The sequence below is a fragment of the Sander lucioperca genome, chromosome 5, assembly GCF_008315115.2.
Source record: "Sander lucioperca isolate FBNREF2018 chromosome 5, SLUC_FBN_1.2, whole genome shotgun sequence".
NCBI lineage: Eukaryota > Metazoa > Chordata > Actinopteri > Perciformes > Percidae > Sander > Sander lucioperca.
Genome location: NC_050177.1, coordinates 11,990,436 through 12,012,012, shown reverse-complemented (window position 1 = coordinate 12,012,012; position 21,577 = coordinate 11,990,436). Strand labels below are relative to the sequence as shown.

The 21,577-nt window shown below is 41.1% G+C and overlaps 2 protein-coding genes across 5 annotated transcripts in view; one reads left to right on the top strand and one right to left on the bottom strand.

Moving 5' to 3' along the window:
- Nucleotides 1–3,955: 3,955 nt before the first annotated feature.
- Nucleotides 3,956–18,686, bottom strand: igsf10 (immunoglobulin superfamily, member 10). Of its 2 annotated transcripts, XM_036001223.1 has the most exons (10): nt 18,489–18,686; nt 17,825–18,080; nt 15,769–15,898; nt 14,808–15,198; nt 12,698–13,471; nt 10,577–12,463; nt 8,849–10,468; nt 7,698–8,601; nt 6,509–6,875; nt 4,897–6,429 (listed from the first exon to the last, which is right to left on the bottom strand). In XM_036001223.1, the coding sequence occupies exons 2-10, from the start codon at nt 18,025–18,027 to the stop codon at nt 4,897–4,899; spliced, it is 7,809 nt and encodes a 2,602-aa protein (XP_035857116.1). In that variant the 5' UTR covers nt 18,028–18,080; nt 18,489–18,686. The 2 variants fall into 2 exon arrangements, with proteins under 2 accessions (XP_031156903.1, XP_035857116.1); XM_031301043.2 differs by lacking the exon at nt 18,489–18,686 and having other exon boundaries at nt 3,956–6,429; nt 17,825–18,027.
- aadac (arylacetamide deacetylase) overlaps nt 16,877–21,577 on the top strand; it is a 31,856-nt gene continuing 27,155 nt past the window's right edge. Inside the window, exons 1-2 of one of the 3 annotated variants that reach the window (XM_036001226.1) lie at nt 16,877–17,067; nt 17,847–17,997. The gene's annotated coding sequence lies outside the window, so the exon portion shown is untranslated. Of the gene's footprint in view, nt 17,068–17,131; nt 17,167–17,233; nt 17,380–17,846; nt 17,998–21,577 lie in introns of those variants that run through there. The other 2 variants (XM_031301044.2, XM_036001225.1) reach the window with 2 other exon arrangements.

Genomic DNA, 21,577 nt, shown 5'->3' with positions numbered 1-21,577 from the left:
GATGAATCTATCCAACTTGTGGTTAAGGTAGATGTGTGCATTCTGCAATGCTGGTGTGAAATTCCAGCATTGACAGTTACAGAAAAAGACACCGATCTACTGTACGAGCATCTACTGTGACTGCATCCACAAGGCTGTGTGTAATGGAGAGACCCACTTTGGTTATTTGAAAATACTTTCCCACTTATAGGCTTGGATTGCAGCAAAAATGAAGCAAGTGGTCCTCTTAATTCTACTGAGAGAGGACAGTTTGCGGCATCAAAGAAAAAAGACAGACTCTCTGAGCTAACAGAGAAGTACTGTCTCAGACTGCTGTTGGTCGGCTCCCAGCAGTCCTCTCTTGAGATCTTAGTTTCCATGTTCAGGCTGCTAGCGTTCTAGTTTAAGTATGGAATTCATACCACAGACCAAAAATATGTCTCACCCTTCCCTGGTTTACCATGTCTACCAAGTCGGTGGACTTTATCCTTCCTTTCCACTTTTTCTCACTCAGCTCTAAGTTTCCTCTTTTTTAAGTGTTTGTCATTACTCATTCTGGTATTGCCCACACAGATATATGATATGACATACATCAACATACATTGCACATTCACTTTTAAGAGTAGGTATGAATTCTTAAATGAATGGTATACAATTTTCCTACAATGACTGTGAAAAAATAAATGCTGGCTGTATGTTTACATATTGCAGGTGTTTGTTTTGAATACCTTTTGACATCATAGCAGGAAAAGCACAGATATATGTCCCATATCAGTGCATAATGGCTCACTGACATGACTTCCTGTGGCACTGAGCCATTGTTAGGTTTATTAGTCCCACCCGTGCTTTTCCTGCTATGCGATGTAAAAAAAAGGTCTTTGAACTAAACATTTACCTACGATAATTAAAAGGTGTATTGAATGTTGAAAAAGTGAATTTTGTTAAAAATAAATTATTAGCAACAGAGTTGGAGTGTTTGTAACTAAGGAAGTGTACACTTTCTTCTTTAAATCAGCAATAACTGATTTTCTGGGGACTTGGGGGCAACACTGACGTACAGTATCACTGTTTCATACCGATATAGCAACGTGTTAGCAGCGTGTTGCTGATTTTCATATGCAGCTTTACGGAACATTCATTTGGAGACACGTTTCGAGCCACCGGGTGGATTTGAGTCCACTCTCCTTTCAGATTTATTTTTGTCTAGGCAGATATTAGCTTATTACAGATATATCAGTATCGGTGTATATGTTGGCCAATAAGTAACAAGAACATGCTGCACAGACATGCTTATTTTACAAAAAGTGTCTAAGGGATCTGTACCAGGATTGTTTGTGCTTTGTGTGTATATTAAACAAAATTACTATCTCCTGATAAATCGGTATTGAAACTCCTAAATAGCAAGATCAGTATCGACATAAAAATCCAGTATCATTTTGAGAACTAACTTAGTACTCGAATGAAAAATTAGGACTTTGTTGTATAAAGTCCATATCTAAGATAAAAACCCTACACTAAACACATAAATGCTAGACAGCAAAATATACATTACATTGACTTGTGTTGCTGAGAAGCATATCTTGACGTAGAATCACTGACTTATTGACTGAGTGAACAGATCCGGCCTCCTATTGGTTCCGGGAGGGGAGATGGACTGCCTTGCTGCTGGATGGAAACATGGAGAAAGCCAACGTAGGAATTGCTGGTTAAACAAAGCATCTATTGTTAAATGTTCCCCGCAGAGTTGGCAGCTGAATCTAGATAAAAAAGTAGGGGTAGTGTAAATAAATGTGAAAAATCAACAAGCTGCTTCCAGAAAACATAAAATAACTTGTGTGTAACGTGAGTCCCTTGGAGAAGGTAGCCTGTGGGGTAATGAGGACAATCTCCCCATCAAGAAGTCATTTGATTCTGTGCAGATTTGTTCGGTTTTTCCACAATCTTTGAGGTGGCCAAAGACTGGCCATATTTTTACCTACCTCATCTAGTGTAAAAACATGTTTTGTTAATTAATCTCGTGAAATGTTAGTGTTAGTGCAGCTCTTGATGTTGACATGTCTCACTTTAACAGCTGTAACCAGAAATTAGGTTCAGAGGTACATTATATTTGACCTGGTAAAGACACATGAAAAAAAAGAAAAGAAAATCCCCACACTACTTTCAGTAGCTTCTTATAAAACCATATTTTAAATGGTATGTGTTAGACTTCAAAGCTTTTCCTTTAAACACCCAAGAGGAAAGGAGCAAATGGGAAAATCACATAAATCCTCATAAATATCCAAGTCAGTGGACGGCAAACTTCATCGTTCTCCAAACACGAATCGCAAAACCAGAACTGAACAAATAAACTCTTTACCATCCAGAGAAGGCACATGGTGTGAATGATGAACTTTGAACTTTTCACATTGAAGAGCTATAATTAAAAACAATAAAAATACATGGTGTTTTCTCTCTATTAGTTTAATTTGTGTGTGGTTGTCGCCCAGCTCACATATGAAAGCAGTTTTCTCTCATATCATGGAGCAAGTAGCCTGCATTCCAAAGTTTATGGAAGACAATTCCCTCATTCCACATATCTGTCTGGGTCATATCATACTGCTGTAGACTGGCTCTAAACTAAAATTAGTTTTTTTTCTGACATTTAAAAAAAGTGATTTATTGGAACGTACACACTTGAGAAATAACCACTGACCTCTTTTTTGAGTCTCTGTTAAAATGCAGCCGTTAGGTATTGGAAGCCACTTTAAATGAGTTATGTCCTTTTTAATGATTGTGTTTACAGCTGTCCTTCACAATCCAACATCAGGGGGCGACTGTAGAAAATACTATACATCTCTTCATTAGAAACATTTTGTTATATGGCCCATAGCCATATAACAAAAAATGTCTACCCCAATCACATACAATGTAGAGGATTTAAAAGTGTTACTCTATATTAACCTACAATTTCATCTCATACGACACAGAATCGATTCCTTTATTTAAAATAGTTTTTGTTACACAGTACAACCACAGTGCAAGTCCCAGCATTATTTATGAGGCCTTGCAAAAAGGAAGTTTTAGCGGATTTTAAATGTGCATCATTATAGAGGATTCAAAGTTGGTGCAATTTACTGAGAAATTGGTTCCAGTTGTTGCCCTTAAGGCATAGGGGGTATTTGTCTTGATGAATGCCCTAACTTAAGTGGTTAGAGAGCAAACATTGGTATATAGTAGACCATCTCACTCATACCGTATCTCAAGGACATTATTCACCATTATTATTATTTTTTTTTTAAGATTATTTTTTGGGCATTTTAGGCCTTTAATTGAAAGGACAGCTGAAGACATGAAAGGGGAGAGATAGAGGGAATGACATGCAGCAAAGGGCCGCAGGTCGGAGTTGAACCCGCGGCCCGCTGCGTCGAGGAGTAAACCTCTATATATGGGCGCCCGCTCTACCATCTGAGCTACCTGGACGCCCGATTATTCACCATTATTAATTTAAGTTTTTGTGCTGCATGTAATATATTTCATTCTTTTCTTACAGTAAACTATAACTTTGGAAACAAGAATATTTCGTCAAATTAATTACATACAGATTGATATTTTAAATATGTCTCTGTTCCCCCTCTCTGTCTCAACATGCAATTTGCAGGAGTGCAGTGAAATCAGCACTCAATCACAAACAGAAATCAAAGGCTCCCCTGTGGGTCCGGCACATTGAAGAGCTGGGTAAAGAACTATTTTTACAGCTGGAGAGGTAAAACTATGCGTGTCTGGAAGATTTCTACTGCAGCCAGAGCCATAACCTCCTCCTGCAGGGTGAGGTACAACTAGATAATCCTAATGGCTTTCATTACAACAGCAGCATAAAAGCCTACTAGTACTAGTTCTGTGTACATTCAACAGCAATGTTTCATTTATTTGACAAATGTCTAATTTAAAAGGATTTTGGTGTATCTTATAGTACAATAAAAAACATTAAAAAGACATGAACCATGTTTTATTTTTAATTTCATTTTGTCTCCTATACTTTGATAAAGTAGATACTACAAATAGATATACATATACTGTATTATTACAGATAAGCATAATGTATAACATTACTGTAAATTCTTGTGTACAACACAATAGATAGTGTGTTTTTTATTGTTTTGAAAATGCACTGTGAATAGACAAAGTAATCTGCTTTAAACTGTCATCAAAATATAAAAATTATAATAAAGAAATCAGATCTGATAAAAAGCACTGTACTGTCTATGCAGATATGTATCCAGTGTAAAACAAGCCATATATATTTTTTTGAAGAAATCCATTTTCTTCCACTTTGTAATTCGATGAATTGCTCTTGAAAGATACTTTACTATAAACTTTTCCTGTTGTCTTTTTCATTTGCTGTTAAACAACAAAGCTGTTTCATGACAGCAGCAGCTTCTTGCCAATGTCTAAAGCCTCTTCGGCGCCTTTTTTTTATTTCGTTCAATCTGTTACACCATTTTTTTGTCCCTCTCTGTATGTGCTGTAATAATATACATATGTGTGGCTAGCAACTCCTGGTCAGAGAAATCACTTTAAGTTTGACTCTATGCACTGGTCCTTTTGCTCCCATGAGAACCACCCCAAATGAAAACCACCTATGATTTTCCAGACCCCCAGTTTCAAAGTTACAATAACAACTTTTTAGCCCCAGGCTGTGTTTTCTAGTTAAAGAAAACACATTTTTCTCCTATAAAATCTGTTTCCTTTATGTTCTTGTGCTCGGTTTATTTTTTTAATTCACATTTGTCACTTTTTGACACTAATAATATTCCACAAGCTGTAACCCTCACAAATCGACATGTGAGAAAACATGCACTGTATCTCGTAGACACAAGTGACTGAGTGTCTGGTAATATTTACATTCGGATATGCCACCGTCCTCCCCCACTCTCTTTCTCACAATATATGTACATATGCGAGCTTTGAGTCTGTACCTAGGTGGTTCTTGGCCAGGCACTTGTATGTGCCAGAGTCAGAAGCTGTGGGCCGCTGAATGATAAGTGTGCCCTGAGGGTGGAGCAGTTCGCTACCCATAGGTCGGCCCTGTTCTGCCGCTGACAGAACTGAACGATCGGGTAACTCCCAGCTGATCTCTGGCTTGGGGATCCCAATGGCAGCGCAGTTGAGCTGGATAGGTGTTCCGGTCACTGCCCTCACACTGGGAGGTGGCCCTGTTGTGATCCGTGGAGGGTAGGCGATGATAATAACAGGGACAGCTAGCACAGCCTCTCCAGCATCGCTCCGAGCCCTGCAGATGTAGTTCCCTCGGTCGTGGAGAGTTGTATCCTGAACGACTAAAGTACCATTCTCTAGTAACTGGTAGCGCCCGAGGACTTGAGGCCGAGTAAGAGTGTGGCCACCAGGAATGGTCCAGTAGATTCTGGGTGTGGGACTTCCATCAGATAGACAATGAAGGAAGAGAGGTTCTCCAGACACACTGCGTATGATGCCCCTAGGCCTTGTCAGGATGTAAGGCTTCTGCCCGACATCCAAAATGATTAGCTTCTCTATGTAGCCCATTAAATTCTTGGCACCACAGCGGTACTTCCCAGCATCTTCTTTGCGAGGGTTGTAGATGACTAAAGTCCCATTCTTAACTAGGTGGTGGCCACCAGTAAACCGTGTTCCGTTAGGCAAAGTCCAAGTGATCTCTGGTATTGGGTATCCATCAGCAGAACAGTTCAGAACTGTGGTTTTCCCAATCTGAGACACAATACGTTCGTTATAGGGGTTCTTGAAGATCGGCCTTCGGAGTATACTGCTCACCTCGAGCTGCACCACCATTACTGCTTCTCCTCCATCATTCCTTGCCATGCAGATGAACTCGGCTGTATCAGTCGGCCGCACGTTACGAATCTCTAATGTCCCATTATGGTAGACATTAATCCTGCTGCCAAAGTATGGTGCTGTCAGAAATATGTTATCAGGCATAATCCAAGTGATACTAGGCTTGGGATTGCCCTCAGCTTTACAGTCTATTAATTTCCTGGAGTATTTAGCAGCTACATCTTTGATTACAGTCCTGTTCTGCCGGTAACCATTGATCACTGGTGGATTCCCTTCTATATCAAGCTTGTAGACTTTTCTATTTTCTCCAGCAGGGTTTCGAGCCATACAAACATACTCCCCAGCATTGATAAGCTTCACATCCCTGATATCCAGGGAGCCATTGACATGCATTAGGTAGAGTTCATTAGACGCTGCAATGACATCGTTGGTGGGCAGCAACCACAGGATCTTGGGTTTGGGCTCCCCAAATGCTTCACAGTCAAAGCGGACGTTTCCTCCAGGCTTCACCCTGGCATATGTCTGGCTGGTTGGCCGTATCCTGGGGGCAGCGGTCACCACAGTGATATGTAAATGCATCTCATCCTTGCCCACCTGGTTCTCAGCAAAGCAGGTGTAGTCCCCTTCCTCTGACATTCCAACCTGGAGAAGCACAACACAGTGATGTAAATTCTTTTGAAAATGTATGTGTCATTGAGGAGAATGACATGCAATTGCATACCTGGTTTAGGTAGAGAGTTCCATTGTCAAAAAGTGTATAGCGTCGTGCTCGTCCTCCTCCACTGCTGGCATCAGACTGAAGAGCGCTGTTGACAACTCTACCGTCTGGTAGACCCCAGGAGATCTCTGGCTTTGGTGCTCCTGACGCTTTACAGTCGACCTTAAAGTCATTACCGTAGGGTACCTGCTTCTTCCCATAGAGCTTCGGCTCTATCTTGGCTGGCTTCATTGACACGCTGACCTTCATGAGTTGGAGATCATCACCAATTTTGTTTCGTGCCACACAGAGATAGTCTCCAGCATCTTTATCACTCACAGTGCTAACAATAAGAGTACCATTATCCAGAACCTGAATTCTGCTGCCCATCCTGAAAAAATACATGACAGAAATAAGATAGACTTAGTAATTGGAGAGGAAAGAATAAAGCCTGATCAAATATAAGTGAGCAGAGTTCATATAGTGGGACCTTTCTGTTTCATTTCGTACAATTAAATTCGTCACAGTTCTACAAAACGTCTCATGCTTTCACACATCACAGTCATGTCCATAATAACAGCAAATCATTTTTATATTACTGCATTAAAATAGAATCCACTGGGAAACCACATAAAATAAAACTCAAATGAGAACATTGTGGTTGCAAAGAAAGTCTTCAAATAGTTGAATAAAAATGAACACGAACAGTGGAAAACTTAATTACTGAATACTAACAGCAACACATAAACTCACTTAGGAGGTTAAAGAGACTAACGATTTTATGAACTGACCAGTAAACTGAGCCAAGGCCTTGGCAACGGATCAAAAAACACTACAAGGCATTGTAGTCATTTTGTAAATATTTCCAGTGTCAGCTGAGAATATGCAGTATTTATGGAGATGGTTCTGAAGCTGATGTAGCAAGTTGGTAACGCTTCAGATGAGTAACCATCACATCAAAACACTGACATGATGGTCAATGCAGGAAACTAAAAATGACCAAACATACTTATTACTAAATCCTGAAGTGAAGAAGTATGATCCCCTGAAGACAATAAAGCTTATTTTTGGAAGTTCTGCATGGCCTTTAAACGGTTAAGAAATGTTGAGTCCAAAATGTTAGTAGTTTGTTTTAGCTTTTACTCATAAGTTCGCTGTAAATGCTTCTATCTATTCTTCTGTGCATTACTACCACTGATCGAGGGATTTTTACCTGTGCCACTGGTCCACCACAGCTTTAGAGGGCAGCCTCCAGATGATCCTGGGTTTAGGGTCTCCTGTAGCTGAACAGTTTAGTCTCAGCTGGTCCCCGAAGAACAACGCTGTCATGCGGTGGGATGTCTCCACTATCTGAGGTACAGACTCTTGCCTCTCTACTGTTAGAATCACCACCCTTCTCTCTGAGCCAGTAGAGCTGGTAGCAATACATTCATATTTGCCACTGTCTGCTGCAGTCATATCCTTAATGTGAAGGGTTCCATTCCAATACACTGATATCCTTGTGTCTCTAGCAGGTCTGTAAGGTCGTACCATTGACCCATCATGGAGGACCCAGTGAATAGTAGGCTGAGGGCTGCCCTGGCCAGTGCAGGGTAGCCACATGTCTCGGCTTACACCCGCTTTTATCTGTTGCCGTTTCTCCTCCACGATACCTGGGGGAGCTGCCACCACCTGCAGTCGGACTGTAGCAGTATCAGCTCCAGCTGGATTACTGGCGATGCATTTGTAATGACCTCTGTCATAAACAGACACCTGCTCAATGACCAGAGTCCCCTCAGCAGATACTGATACCCTTCCTTTCTCTGTGTTTTGACCCCTGACCTGGGTTCGGTTGGCCAGGATCCAGGATATCATGGGTGTGGGCCGACCCTCTGCTTTACATTTCATCTCCACAGTGTTTCCTGCATGAGACTTTATCTCACGCATTTTTGCCTCCATGATGCGTGAGGGGTAGGCCACCACAGAGAGGGTGACAAGAAGTTTATCTGACCCATGATCATTCTCAGCTAGACAGATGTACTGGCCACGGTCCTTAATGTTGGCATTCTGGATTGACAGTGTGCCATTGCTCAACACCTCAAACTTGCCCATCCTCCCCTTAACAGTAACGGTGCTTCCTGAAGGAGAGAGAAAGAGAATTTCTTCTAAGAAACATTCAACTTAAAAAACATCCTAAAACAACATTTATAACATTACTAAGACACTAAGTACAGATTCAAAATTCTGATTCATACACATCATAAGTTCATAATAAAACAGACATGGATTATACAAAATTGCCATTATACAATGTCACAACAACACACAGTATTACTTTTCTATTGTTTTTCTAAATGATAACAATTGATAACATATTTTCTTTACCTGTAGTTGCGGAGAATCGTTTCCAGGTTATAGCTGGCTGAGGGTTTCCAACAGCCTCACATGGCAGGAAAGCATCTGAGTTAGATAACACGGTGAAGCTGGCTGCATTGCCCCCAACTATCTTTGGTTTGTTCATCATGACCTTTGTAGTGGGCTCAAAGCCAGCAATATTGGCACGTGTAGCTTCATTGCCAGTGAGATGATTATAAACACTTGACATGGCATTGTGTTTGCCTATGTTGTTGTATGGGGCAGGGGTGTTAGTGTATCCCTGCTTAGCTGTAAGAATGGTCTTCGTATCAAGGCCTTTATCTGCATCTCTGGCACCACTGCTCTGCACAGTAGGTCTGAGTCTCCTCATTGGTGGCCTACGAGTGGCGTGACCGGTGTTCCTCTGTGTTGGTGGTCTGATGTTGCTGTGGACTTTGGGTTGTGCTGTTGTGTCAGGCACTTTTGTGGTAATTGGCATAAATGTGGTGGTGGGGGTAAATGTGGTTGAAGGGATCAAAGGTGCCTTGGTTGTAGTATAGGCTGTTAAACTGCTAGATGTGCTCCAGCCAAATTCCTCATATAAGTCAGTCTCCTCCTTTGATGTTTGGGCAGTGGCAACAACTACTGGAGTTCTGTCCTCTTTCCTAGATGGTGTGTAAAGGGGCTTATAAAGTGAAACAGTCCGCTGTGGTAGTGTGGTTGCCTCCATTGTAGTTCCCATAGTTGTAGTTAAAACCTCAGTTGTAGGGTGAAATTTAGTGATTGCAGGTTTCTTGAAGGGTCTCCTGCCCCTTAAGGGCCTTCTTCTCCGCCCTTGCTGTCCTCTTGTCCCACCAGGCCTCTGTCTGGTTATTAACCAGTTATCAGCTAGTCCCCCAGACCCAGATAATAAGGCTTCATCAGGATTTTCAATTGAAGGAGGTTTGACAGTAGGTGGGGAAGGTAGAGTATGTGATTCTGGTGGTGTTTCAGCAGTGGTGGCAGACTTGGAGTAATATGATGGACTGGTAGAAGTCAGATAGTGAAAGCTGGGTCGCAATGTTGTGAACTCAAAATCTGCAGAGGACAAGTCTCCGTAGTCATCATCTAATGAGCCCTCCTTGCTCCCCGTGTGTCTGGACGGGGACAGGGTCTCAGGTTCAGGAAGGGAGTTTGCGGTGGTGGTGGACAGAGCAGCAGGGGTTGTGGTTGGGGTCACTGTTGTAGTTTCGGCTGTAGTTGAGGTTTTTCGGGTGATGGATGGCTTCCTTAGCCTGCTCAGTATATTTCCCATCTCCTTGCTTCCAAACAGCTCATTCCATGGAATTCTTCCACGGATAATCTTAGAGACGGTTGTAGTAGTGATAGTGGTGGAGATTGACGATTCTTTATTTGTGGTCAAAAATGGATCCATTGTAGGGTCAAACTCAGGGGCATCAGCAGAGGTCATGTAACCACTGGAAACATCTGGCCTAGACTCTGTATGGGTAAAGGGGGCATTTGAAGTAATGTAATAGTTTGTGGTAGAAGCTGCAGTTTTTTGTGTGGAGCCAGGTCTCTCTGTTCTGTGTAAAGATGAACTGGAAGAAGCTGTTGGTGTGACCACCTGCAGATCAGTGGTTGCTGTCTTCTTTTTGTCTTCATCATAGTCTGAGGAAAAAAAAAGGAAACAGATATACAAGATATCAGGTAAAGAGGCACACAGTAAACGATGAAGCAAAACTTGGCTCTATTTGCTTACAAAACAAGGCTGCTTACCTGTGGTCAGTTCAACTCTATAAGGCACTGTGACATTCCCATCCTTCTTTGATGAGGGCTGTTTAAGTTTATTGATCAAGGACTGTATGTTGGTGATCCTGTTGGGTTTAATTATCCTCCTGCGGCCTTGGAAGGTCCTCCTGCGGCCCCCTCCTCTGCTGTTCTTGTGTGGGATGATTTGGATCTGCTGCCGGGAGATGATAGTGGATCCTGCGGGCAGGCGTGGGGATTTGATTGTCTGGGTCGTGTGGAAGGTTATCTCATCTTGCTGTCTCTCTGTGGCGGTGACGGCTGTGAATGTCGTCTGGCTTTCTGGGTCTGTTGATGTGTGAATGACTAGCTCCACTGGGCCTGGGCCATCCCTCATTGGAGTGACATGAGGGTCTGTGGTAAATGATAGAGCCGCCCCAGTGGACGTCTCGGGCTCTACAGGCTGTTCTCCTGAGAACTGGAGCTGTGTTTCTTCTGAAGTGTCTGTCACAGTAAGTTGGAGAGTGACTGGGAGCTTGTTTAAGCCTGGATTGGAAGCTCTTTCCAGAGCATAAAGTTCAGTGGTCTCATCAAAACCAAAGAGGCCTGCGTTGTGTGAAACTGTGTTATATGGTGTAACCGCATCACCTTGACTTTTACTTTCTGTTGGATAGTGTGTGAATGTGAACTTCATCGGTGTAGAATCTGACTGCATATATGACTCTGTTGTTGGCGTGCTTTTATTTTCAGACACTTGACTTACATCAATGTGATTACCTACTGTGGATTCCATGCCAACTGTTTGATGTGCCCCCATTGTTGCTAAATTACTATCCTGACTTGTCTGTGTGGTTGTTATAGTTTCAGGCTGCCTGTTCTCTTGTCCAAATACTCTACCTTTCTGTGGATTATCTGTGGTTGGTTTAACTATCTTTGGCACAATGATGACATGATCTTCCTTATGATCCTCACCAGAGCCGATTTCCCCATCACCAGAAAGACCAGTGTTTGAGTCTTCATATTTTACCCCCTCTTTCTCTGTGCCAGTCTTTATTCTCGATCCATCTTGAGCCTTTTTCATTAGTTCAGCAAATTTCTGTGGGTCCACTTTCCTGGAAGCTTTATCAAACACCCTACCACTCCAGATGCGTCTGTTGCCGACTGTCCCCCTCCTTCTCTGTCCCAGTCTACCTCCTCCAGCCTGTGACCTGAGTCTGGGGTAAGGTCGATCTGAGGTGATGGTCCTGGATTCCTGACTAGTTCTGTCAGAGGGACTGGAAGAGGGCATCTCATTGAGTGTGAGCGTGTTTTCAGTCAAGCTCATGTCAACCTTGTCCTCCATGTTGACCCCTGATCCCTCACTGTCCAAAACCGTCACCTTTTCAGACGTTTCTCCAGTCACTGTCACCTGAGACACGAGCAGATCAACTCCCAGGTGATTAGAAACCAAACACCTATAAAATCCTCTGTCCCTCGCTGTGAGACCCTGAATCACCAAGGTTCCGTTCTCATACACTTTCCTGTTCCCATGAGACTTGTCCAGTACTGAGTGGTCAGGGAGGACCCACTGTGCCAAGGCCTCAGGACTCCCTGAGGAACTACAGTCAAGAACCAGTTTTTCACCCAGTGGCCTTGAGAGTTGGACACCGTTGATCTCCGCTTCTTCCACATCAGGGGACAGAACTGTCACTCGAAAGACAAGGATATCTGCATCCAGGTAGTTTGTGGTGATGCACCGGTAGAGGCCAGTGTCTGAAGCATCTGCGCCCCGCAGAGTGAGCTTCCCATCAGCAGAAATGATGATCCTCCTGTCCTCACTGGAGTAAGGAGCTCTGACCTTACTTCCATCTGGTAAAATCCACTCCAACAAAGGCTTTGGCTCACCCCGGATTTGACAGCTCAATTGCGCCACACCACCTATGTTACAAATAAAATAAATATTTTATTACCGTTACTATTATCAGTGGATTGTTATGCATCAGTTAAAGCAACACTATGTAACTTTTCCTGCTTCGGTCCCCCTACAGGTTGTCTCATTGGAACTACAGCTGCAGCTAAAAGTTACCTAGTGTTGCTTTAAGAGATTATTTATTTCATGTAGACTGAAGTAAAGGTCAAAGCAGCAATTAAGCATTGATCTCTAACTCCCACCTGTAAGTACAGTGTGCTCAGTCTTGGTTTGATTATCTCGCTTGATCATGGTCCAGGAATAATGGTCCTTCTTAGGTGATGTGTTTTCCACACGTAGGTTGACCGCAGACTGGTACTTAATGTGCAGAGTAGAGAAAGTGGTAGTAGTGCGGTCAAGCTGGAAGCTCACCTCTCCCTGCAACAACCATGCAGGGGAGGCTTTAATCTCAGCCTCAATGTTTGTGTGAATTCCTTCCTCTCCTTCCTTTGTTTTCATCTGACTATACCTGTATACCATTTCTGGGCTTCTGGCCAGCATTACGCCCCTCTCCATTGTCATGGGAGAGTCACTGTAGGTGGCCAGGATTTGCCAAAGCTGCTGTATGTGTTCATAGTCAATGTTACACACCAAATATGCAGTTATGCCAGCTGTAAGCAGAGTGACATTCTTTCCCTCCTCCTCCCCCTCCTCCAAGGTTTGTGTCAAGTTCTCAAAAGCAGAGGGCCTCTGGACAGTGCAGGATAGACTGGCATCACTGTGAAACTGGTCTGTCAGCTTCATTTGTATGGAGCCTAATGGGGCAATGAAGTCCTTGGGGGAAACTGGAGTAAAGTCCCCCTCATTCAGGCTGATGTTTGTCTGCTTTAGATGGGGTTGGATCCAGGGTTTGGTACAAGTGAAGGCAACACCGGGGAGAAGGGATAGAGGTCTGTTGTGGTAAGGGGCAGGATTTTCACAAACAGGACACAGCTGGCCTCTTGGATATGTCCTGTCTCGCTTGCATTTCAGCACACCTGGAAACATTTAAATCAAGCGTGTAATGCTGTTTAGTTGGTTGCATGTCAAAAAAACCCCAAAAAAACATTTACAGTTTCCACATTATGGGCCAGCCAAACCAAAACTGATTGAAAAAATTTATGAACCAGAAAAGATCATCATCATACAGCATTGTAATTTATGAGTTGACTTTTACATTAGCCAAGTCATGAATGAATGGTATAACTTGTGTTCCTCCGTGTCTTTAGTGTTTTCTGTAGCCCTAGAAGAAGAAATGATCTCTGCCTCAAGTGATGTCTCTGCAAAGATTTATATGTTTCCTTTGGATATGCCTTTCTTGCTTTGATTACAATTCCATGCAGTATTAATAAAAAAAAAGTAGAATAATCTATTAGTTAGCAACATTTGGCATTTTGTGAATTTGCAGGAACATGTGTTATTAACCACCCAGCCAAATTTGAATGATTAAGAAATCTAGAAAGCTAGAGTAAAGGTATCAGGATCATATCAAACTAGATGACCTAAGGATCCCGTTGGCACCAACCGTGTAATGCTAGCTTGTTGGAAAGGGGGCTAAATAAATAAATAGACAAACTGCGATCCAGGTTGTCACAGACAGACACTCAGCGGCAATGTTTAGATGGTGAGTTTCAGTTAGAGTGATTGATTATCGTGTTTTATTGATAGTATTAGTTTACACAGCATCACCCTCTAATTGTGCATTATGCAATAGATTTAATAGTGGTCGTAACATAAGTTTAATAGTAGTTCTGACTGCTGCTTCTAATAGTTTTGGAAATGTAACCAGACATACTGTATACAGTGGCTGCGACTGCAGATGTGCATATCATATATAACTGGACTATTGGCTTTTGGCAGAGGTCTGCCAACCTAGTTTATGCATGTATTCATTAGACTGAAAAAGCTAAGAGAGCTTGCCGAACATAGTGAACTTGCGCCGCTAACACGAGAGTGAAGAAAACAACACTGATGCTATGTGCTCTAACGTTAGTAGTTACATCCTTTTTATATAGTAGGGGAGAGGTTATGTTCAGGATGACTCCAGTGTGTCATCAAACCATGATTTCAGGCCGCCCAAAAGATCTTGGACACAGACGTGGTAAAAAACAGTTTAACGGTATAACTCCACAATTCAGTACTACACAGTTTACAGACTTTTCACATGTTTTCAACAATTATTTTCTAACATGTATAATGTGTTCAGAAAGACATCAATGCCTTAAGAAAGATTCCCTCATTACGAAAGAAGGGGTTGTCTTCCCTTGTACACAAGCATGTAAATCTATCTGACTGCTTTCAGACTATTCCAAAGCAAACACACACACTCCTCACCTGTGTTCCTCTGTGCCCACACTGAGAACCACGTCATACGACAATCACATGTCCATGGGTTGCCATGAAGGAAGAGGTTCTCTAACTGGCTGCAGCCTGAGAAGATGTTTTCAGGCAGCGTGGTGAGGAGGTTGTCTGACAGGTGGATGTTTCTTACTGTGGACAGCTTGAACACCTGGCTGTGTCTCAGTGTGATGAATGTGTCTGGGTGGAGCTGCTGGAGGTGGTTACCCTCCAGATGGACCAACTGTAGTTTGGTTAGGCCATAGAAAGCCTCTGGGCTGATGAACTCAATGTGGTTGTGGTCCATGTGGAGTCTCAGCAGACTGTCCAGGCCCTTGAACGTCTCTTTTTTGATTTCCTTTACTTTATTAAAGGACATCTTCAAGACCTGTGAGAAGATGATTGAGAAGTTGGAGTTTGTCAAAAGAACGTTGATTTAAGACTATTAACACACAACGGCGCATTACTGAGGGATATCATGAAATGTTGTCAAGACAGCAGAATAATTATTTAGTCTGGAAAAGTGCAAGCAATCAGTTATTGGAGAGTAACCTTTACAAAATAATGAAATATAATGCAATCCACTATGAAAGCCCCATAATAATGCTCTCCTTGTGAAGTTTGTGGGGTTTATTTTTTTTTCATTTCTGAGCTCTTAAATGTCTGAGTCTGTAACTTGTGGTGCTGATGTACTGGACTGTGTTATACTGTGATACTGTACTGATATTTTATCCATCTTTTATGAATCAAATTATGTGAAGATCAAACATCAGTGGAAGTAACATTGTACATCCTTGATATTCGTGTCATCATGCACAAGTATTGAACTAAACCATAGGACACTGGCAGGCTTTTCACACTAGTGTCTTTGATATTCCAGTACAGTGAACTTGTATTCCAATATTACAAGACAGGACTGTAATCTGTTCACAAGAGACTGACAAAAATATGATTTTACCTGTAAAGACCTGAGGTCTTGGAAGGCTCGGTCGTCAATACTGTGGATAGTGTTGCTATGCAGCATCAACAACTCTAAGTTCTCAAGTCCTGAAAGATCGTTTTCTCTCAAGACAGTTATACTGTTGTACCTAAAAGCAGAGAAACAAAAAACAGACTTCAGCTTATTGGATCCAATGTACCACATACTATTTTATGGAAGTTAAGGAAAAATGAAAACAGTCTCATTTTCAAGCACAGCACACGTGTTTTCAATTACTCTTCCAGATTAGATCTCTGCTCAAGTTGAAAATCAGAGAGCTACGCTGGTACATCACTGATGACGTTACCTTTAATATTGACATATTGGGTATCAGTGCTGGGCTTTATACTTGTTGCCGATCTAGCTAAGAAATGTGTTACTTTAATCATCGCTTCCTTTCACAATCAGAAAAAAACAGAAAATATTAACTTATTTTTATATTATTATTTATTTAGTTATAATTTATTTAATAATAAATCAACTTCTCGTGACAAAGGATTAGTATCCATTAGTACTAGTATCCAACTAGTAATTATAATAGTATTTTAAAGAAAATGCTTTATAGTTTTATTTTTTCATCACTGTTCAATAATCTCTTACTTCACCACGCATTTGTGGCATGCTTTTGGTGTAAAGTACATTTTATATATATATATATATATATTCTAAACATTTAGTATTTTCCAAAAGGATTTGTTTTGAAGTATGGAGGTACTTTAGTTAAAGGTCCTGCACTCCCACACTGGTGTTTTGAGTTGAACTGGCTTATTAGACCTCTCCTCAGGTTTAACTTGGGGAGGGTTACATTGGGAATTATGCGAGGTCACCACAGTAGAAATAGCGTAGAAATAAAAATGGTACAGGTCTACGTTTTAAGAGGTAAAAACCTCAGCAACACTTATACAACTTTATTGTAAGACCAACACATTTTGGCTTGTGGCCTCAGGATGACCCTGATGAAGGCCACAAGCCAAAAGGCGTCATACTACAAGTGTTACTGAGTTGTGACCTCTTCAGACTTCTTTCCCTTCTCCATACACATTGGAAGTAGGTGAACTTGTGACAGAAACCCCAACTCTACTTCTTATGGTCTAGATTTTCCCTCCCTGACAGGTAACAAGAGACGGGAATCATGCCCACACAGTGATGAAGGTTGGTATTTCCTGCCCTGACAAGTCAATCTGTGTGAAAAGGTCTTGAGGGATCTAATCAGGGGAATTTAGTGAAAACACCTGTGGGGGTGTAACATACCTGTGTAGCCTACAATATCTTGAAAAGGTGAAGACAAAAGCTTTTAGAATCTGTTAATGTTTTTGAAATTGGCAACCTGAGGAAACACTGCACAAACTTAATAAAACTCTCCGTTATCATTATCAGGTAGGCTACGGTAATTTAATAAAATGTTAACCTGGGGCACCATGTTTCATATTTCTGGGAGTCTAGCTATTAGCTAATAGCACAGAAACTAGCTAGCTAGTGGCTACAGGACAGGTCGGGACTTTGGCTCTTCATCGGCGAGGGGAAACCAACCAGAGAGGCTAGCTGTGGCAGTTTTGCCGAGCTGAGAATCCAGTCGCGAGAAGCTAGCTGGTAGTTGTTGTAAAATCTGCATTATAGCTAAAAATTGAATAGGTTAGCTAGCTAACGTTAATTAAATGGGATATTTGCTAAAGCTGACCTTAGCTAACCTTCACATATTTAGCCTGAGTTCATGTTAGCTTGTTAACCTCCCTTAAATTTGAGTTAAATTAGCTAGGTTACTAACGTTAGTTGGTCAAAACATTATTTCTATCTAAATTTCTGTCTTTTTTTGACAGTTACTTCCTTTACTACCAGTAATGGTAGTTAAATGGCTTTGTTAGTTTAAACTCTGAAAAGCCAGTAGCTAACATTAGTTGTTTTTGTAATGTTATTCCTATAACCATTTTGCAGCTGACAATCTGTGGTTTAAATCAATCAATAAAAAAATGGTCTTCCCCCAGAGTATCTGCAGTTCTCCAATCATCTGAGCTGGGAAAAAAAAGCGAAAGCTCACCCGAGGTTGATTCTTTCCACAGCTGGCTGGATGTGGTCAGGTATTGCGGTCAAGTATCTGAAGGTGCAGTGCAGTTCAGTGGGGACGTAGCAGGCGCATGATTTGGGGCAGTCACCGCTCGACGGCAGCACAGCAGCCAAGAACAACAGAGCCTTCAGCAGCCACCTCCACAGGTATGAGGCGCTGCAGCCACACACACTCATTGTGCAAGGGCAATGAGGGCTAGACGTTGTACTGGACCATTAATGAAACCCACCTGGAGAGGGAAGCACGGCGTGTAGAAGCGTTACTCCAATCATGAATACCAATGATGGATAGATAGACGATGGATTGGCAGATAGATGGGTATATGAAACAACAAACTACATAGAGGCTAATTCATCTGAAAATTGGATTATCCGACGCGGGTAAAGGCTAGATTAGTACAACGTTTCTCCCTGTAAATTTGCATCACGTCACTCAACTTTTATAGGCATTAAGGACATATTTTGATAGGGCAAACGTTGTTAGGATGGTAATAAATTCAAACTGAGAAAACGTCACATGCAAAATCTTATGCAAAGATAATAGCCTACATATTCTGTCTATATACAATTGATATGCTATACAGATAATGTATTATATTGATAAGGCAGGAAAAGATATTTAAAAAAATCTAAATTACCTACGGATCAACGCACTTGAACAGCTGTAGAAAACGGAACTGCTGCAGTTATAATGATGTAATAATGTAAAAACCCAACTGGAAGAGTAGAAGGTCCACATTCAGTTTCAATAGTTCTCCAGTTTGATTCCTCAGACGAGTCCACTGTGTCTGAGACGCAGCGGGACGGGAGTCATTTCTGTATGAGCGCCTGCAGTGAGCGCACACTTTGGTCTCCTCCGCCCCCCTGTAATCTGCTGTAATGTAATCCTAGAGTTACTGCAACCATGAAATACTCAGCAAAGTGGTCTGCTGGAGATACATGCATGCATCTAATAGACTGTTAAACTCCATCAAAAACTTGTCTGCCAAGACAATAATATTTGATTTATGTTATTAAGTTTTAAAAGTTGTTTTACACAGAAGCATGTAGGCCTACCTCCTAGAAGAACAGTGTTGGGCAAGTTACTTCCAAAATGTAATACATTATAGATTACTAGTTACTGTCATTTGAGAGTAATTAGTTATATTACAATATTACTGTCTCTGAATTGTAATGCGTTACACTACTTTTGCATTACTTTTGAGTTACTTTCATCAAAATAACAGGGGGAATTTGATTTGGCAGCTAGCTTGTGAATTTCACCACCGGATCAATAAAGTCTCCTCTTTATCCACTTTAATACATCATAGATTATTCATATTTTGTATAATCAATATAAATATGCAAAGTAACTAAAGCTATAAAAAATAGATAAGTAAAACGTATAATAGGCAAGTAGGAGAAAATGAAAATACTCAATTAAAAGTATGGCATTGTTGTAAAATGTTTGTTTATAGCACTTGAATAAGAAATTCATGTTTAGTTTAAAACACTCTAAAGGAAATGTTCAATTATAGTGTGATTAAAACTCACTATTTACATTATTTACAGTACTTGATTTACAGCTGATTTGTGAAAAGGTAGCCTACACAACCTTATTTAACAGTAATTTAGTTTTACTGCGAAATGTCACAGGAAGTGCTTTTATTTTGAAGTAGGCTACACGGAAGTTATCTGTTGTGTAGCCTACTCTTGCTAGCTTACTGAGATGCAGTCTATGGATGCAACATGTCCGTCAGGCTCAAGTTGTTCACTTTCTTGTTTGTAAAACTGCAACATATTGAACAGTAAATGGTCACAGTAAAAGACAAGCGTTTTTGGTCGTCATTCGAAGCCATTCCACTACAGGCAGAGTTACTCTCCACGGCTGATAAAATGCAACGATATTTACGTGTAGCAAGCCTCAACATTAATTCCGACATGTTTATATCTGTCAGCCGCTGACGTACCGTCACCTGTTGGGACATACATGCTGTCCGTACCGTCTCTGGTTCTGGTTCTGACCAAGGGAACAGAAACAGGACAGCTCACTTCAACGCAGCGTAAATAACTCCTGAAAATGTCCATATCGCAAATGTATCTGTCTCTACAGTCATCTCAACCATCGAATACAGCGACAGGAAAATAATACGGCTTTTTTATTCCTGTGAAGAAATGTGTCGCGGTGTTGGTGAATTCTTAAAAAAACAATGCACCACTAAATGTTGCGTTAAAATGCATTGTAACTCGCGTTACTGAGATTGTAACGAGTATAATATTGCCGAAATTTAATTAGTAATGCGTTATATTACTGCGTTACAGTAAAAAGGAATACATTACTGTAATTGCGTTACTTTTGTAACGCGTTACTCCCAACACTGTAGAAGAATAATCTAAATGGTTGATGGGATTTATTAGCTATAGCTTGTGAATTAGTTTATGCTTGATCTTGACTCTCTTATAGTAAGTAGTACGATTTAAATTTGGACATGGTAAGTTGCCCAATGCTTGTCTGCATCACAAACTCTTTGTTAAACTCTTTGTCAGATGAAAGCACCATGGGAAAGGACAAACATGTTAGAGATTAGCCCATTAAGCATTTTACTTTATTCTTTCTCACCAGATTTTGTTGTGGTCTGCTTATGTTTAAAAAAAAAAAAAAACATTATTCCAGGCATGTGGGGGTCAGTTTCTTTTTTTTTTCTTATTCCAAAATCCAATTCTTTTGACTGGTTTGTTGAATTCCAAGAGTCCCTCTGTGCCCACAAATCAGCATATTTAGAGGCAAAGACTTTCCCTCCACATTCTGCTGTTAGTGGATATGTTAGAGGACTGACTCTTAACATCCAAGACCTTTAAGTTAAATTGAATATAATAATGGTGAATTCACAGCAGGTGTACAAGGGTATTGGTACTCTTTTGATATAGCGTAGCACCCCAAATGCCTACATTTTTAGATCATCTTAAAATCAGCATGTCGTTTATTTGTGGGCGATTCACTGTGGCTGTCATCAACATTTCTTCCTCTCACGAGGCTGCTCGTTCACCACATCTTTCATCCACACCATTTACCCTCAACAACACACACACACACACACACCTGCACGCACGCCTGCACGCACGCTCAGGCAAATTTGCAGAGGGGAGAATTTTGGAATGTGCACTATCTTTAGTAACACAGAAGACTGTTAATGACTACGGTATTACCTTTCAGTCATATTCAAACCACAGAGGAACAAGCAAAAGGATCTGAACTTCATTTTAAATGTGTTGGTGGACTAATAATTTGCATGGAATGAGGGTTTATGGGGATCCCTTTCATCAGTTACTTCAGGTCACAGGCTTGTTTACTTGAACATCTGGACAACACACCAACACTTGTGGACATGGACAACAACAACACCTTATCTTCTCTTCCTCACTGAAGCCTAGATCAGATTTCTTGCTTCTATACAGTACGTCATGCTTCTCACCCAGCAACAAAGAAGTATAATTGGTTTGTTCTAGCTGTTATTCTCTAAAACGTGTTACCATTGATTTACCAACAGTGATGAGAGAGGACTATTACTGTAATCCTATATTATCAGAGGCTTGTTGACAGCCACACATTTGATTCACTTACCAACTTCCATAATAGTTGGTGTTTGATACTCTCCCCAACATAATCTTGTATAATTATGTGGAATTTCATGCCCATTTCTAAATCCCATCAAAGTGGATTCGTTCTGCTAAATAGAGTAGAATGTTC

What these genes read in the sequence shown, in the direction of transcription:
- igsf10 (XM_036001223.1), bottom strand. Translation starts at nt 18,027, where the DNA reads ATGAGTGTGTGTGGCTGCAGCGCCTCATACCTGTGGAGGTGGCTGCTG. An exon ending in GTGGAAAGAATCAACCTCGG is followed by an intron (nt 15,899 to 17,824) that starts GTGAGCTTTCGC and finishes CTCTGCTTTTAG; the next exon opens with GTACAACAGTATAACTGTCT. An exon ending in GAACTCTCTACCTAAACCAG is followed by an intron (nt 6,430 to 6,508) that starts GTATGCAATTGC and finishes GTGCTTCTCCAG; the next exon opens with GTTGGAATGTCAGAGGAAGG.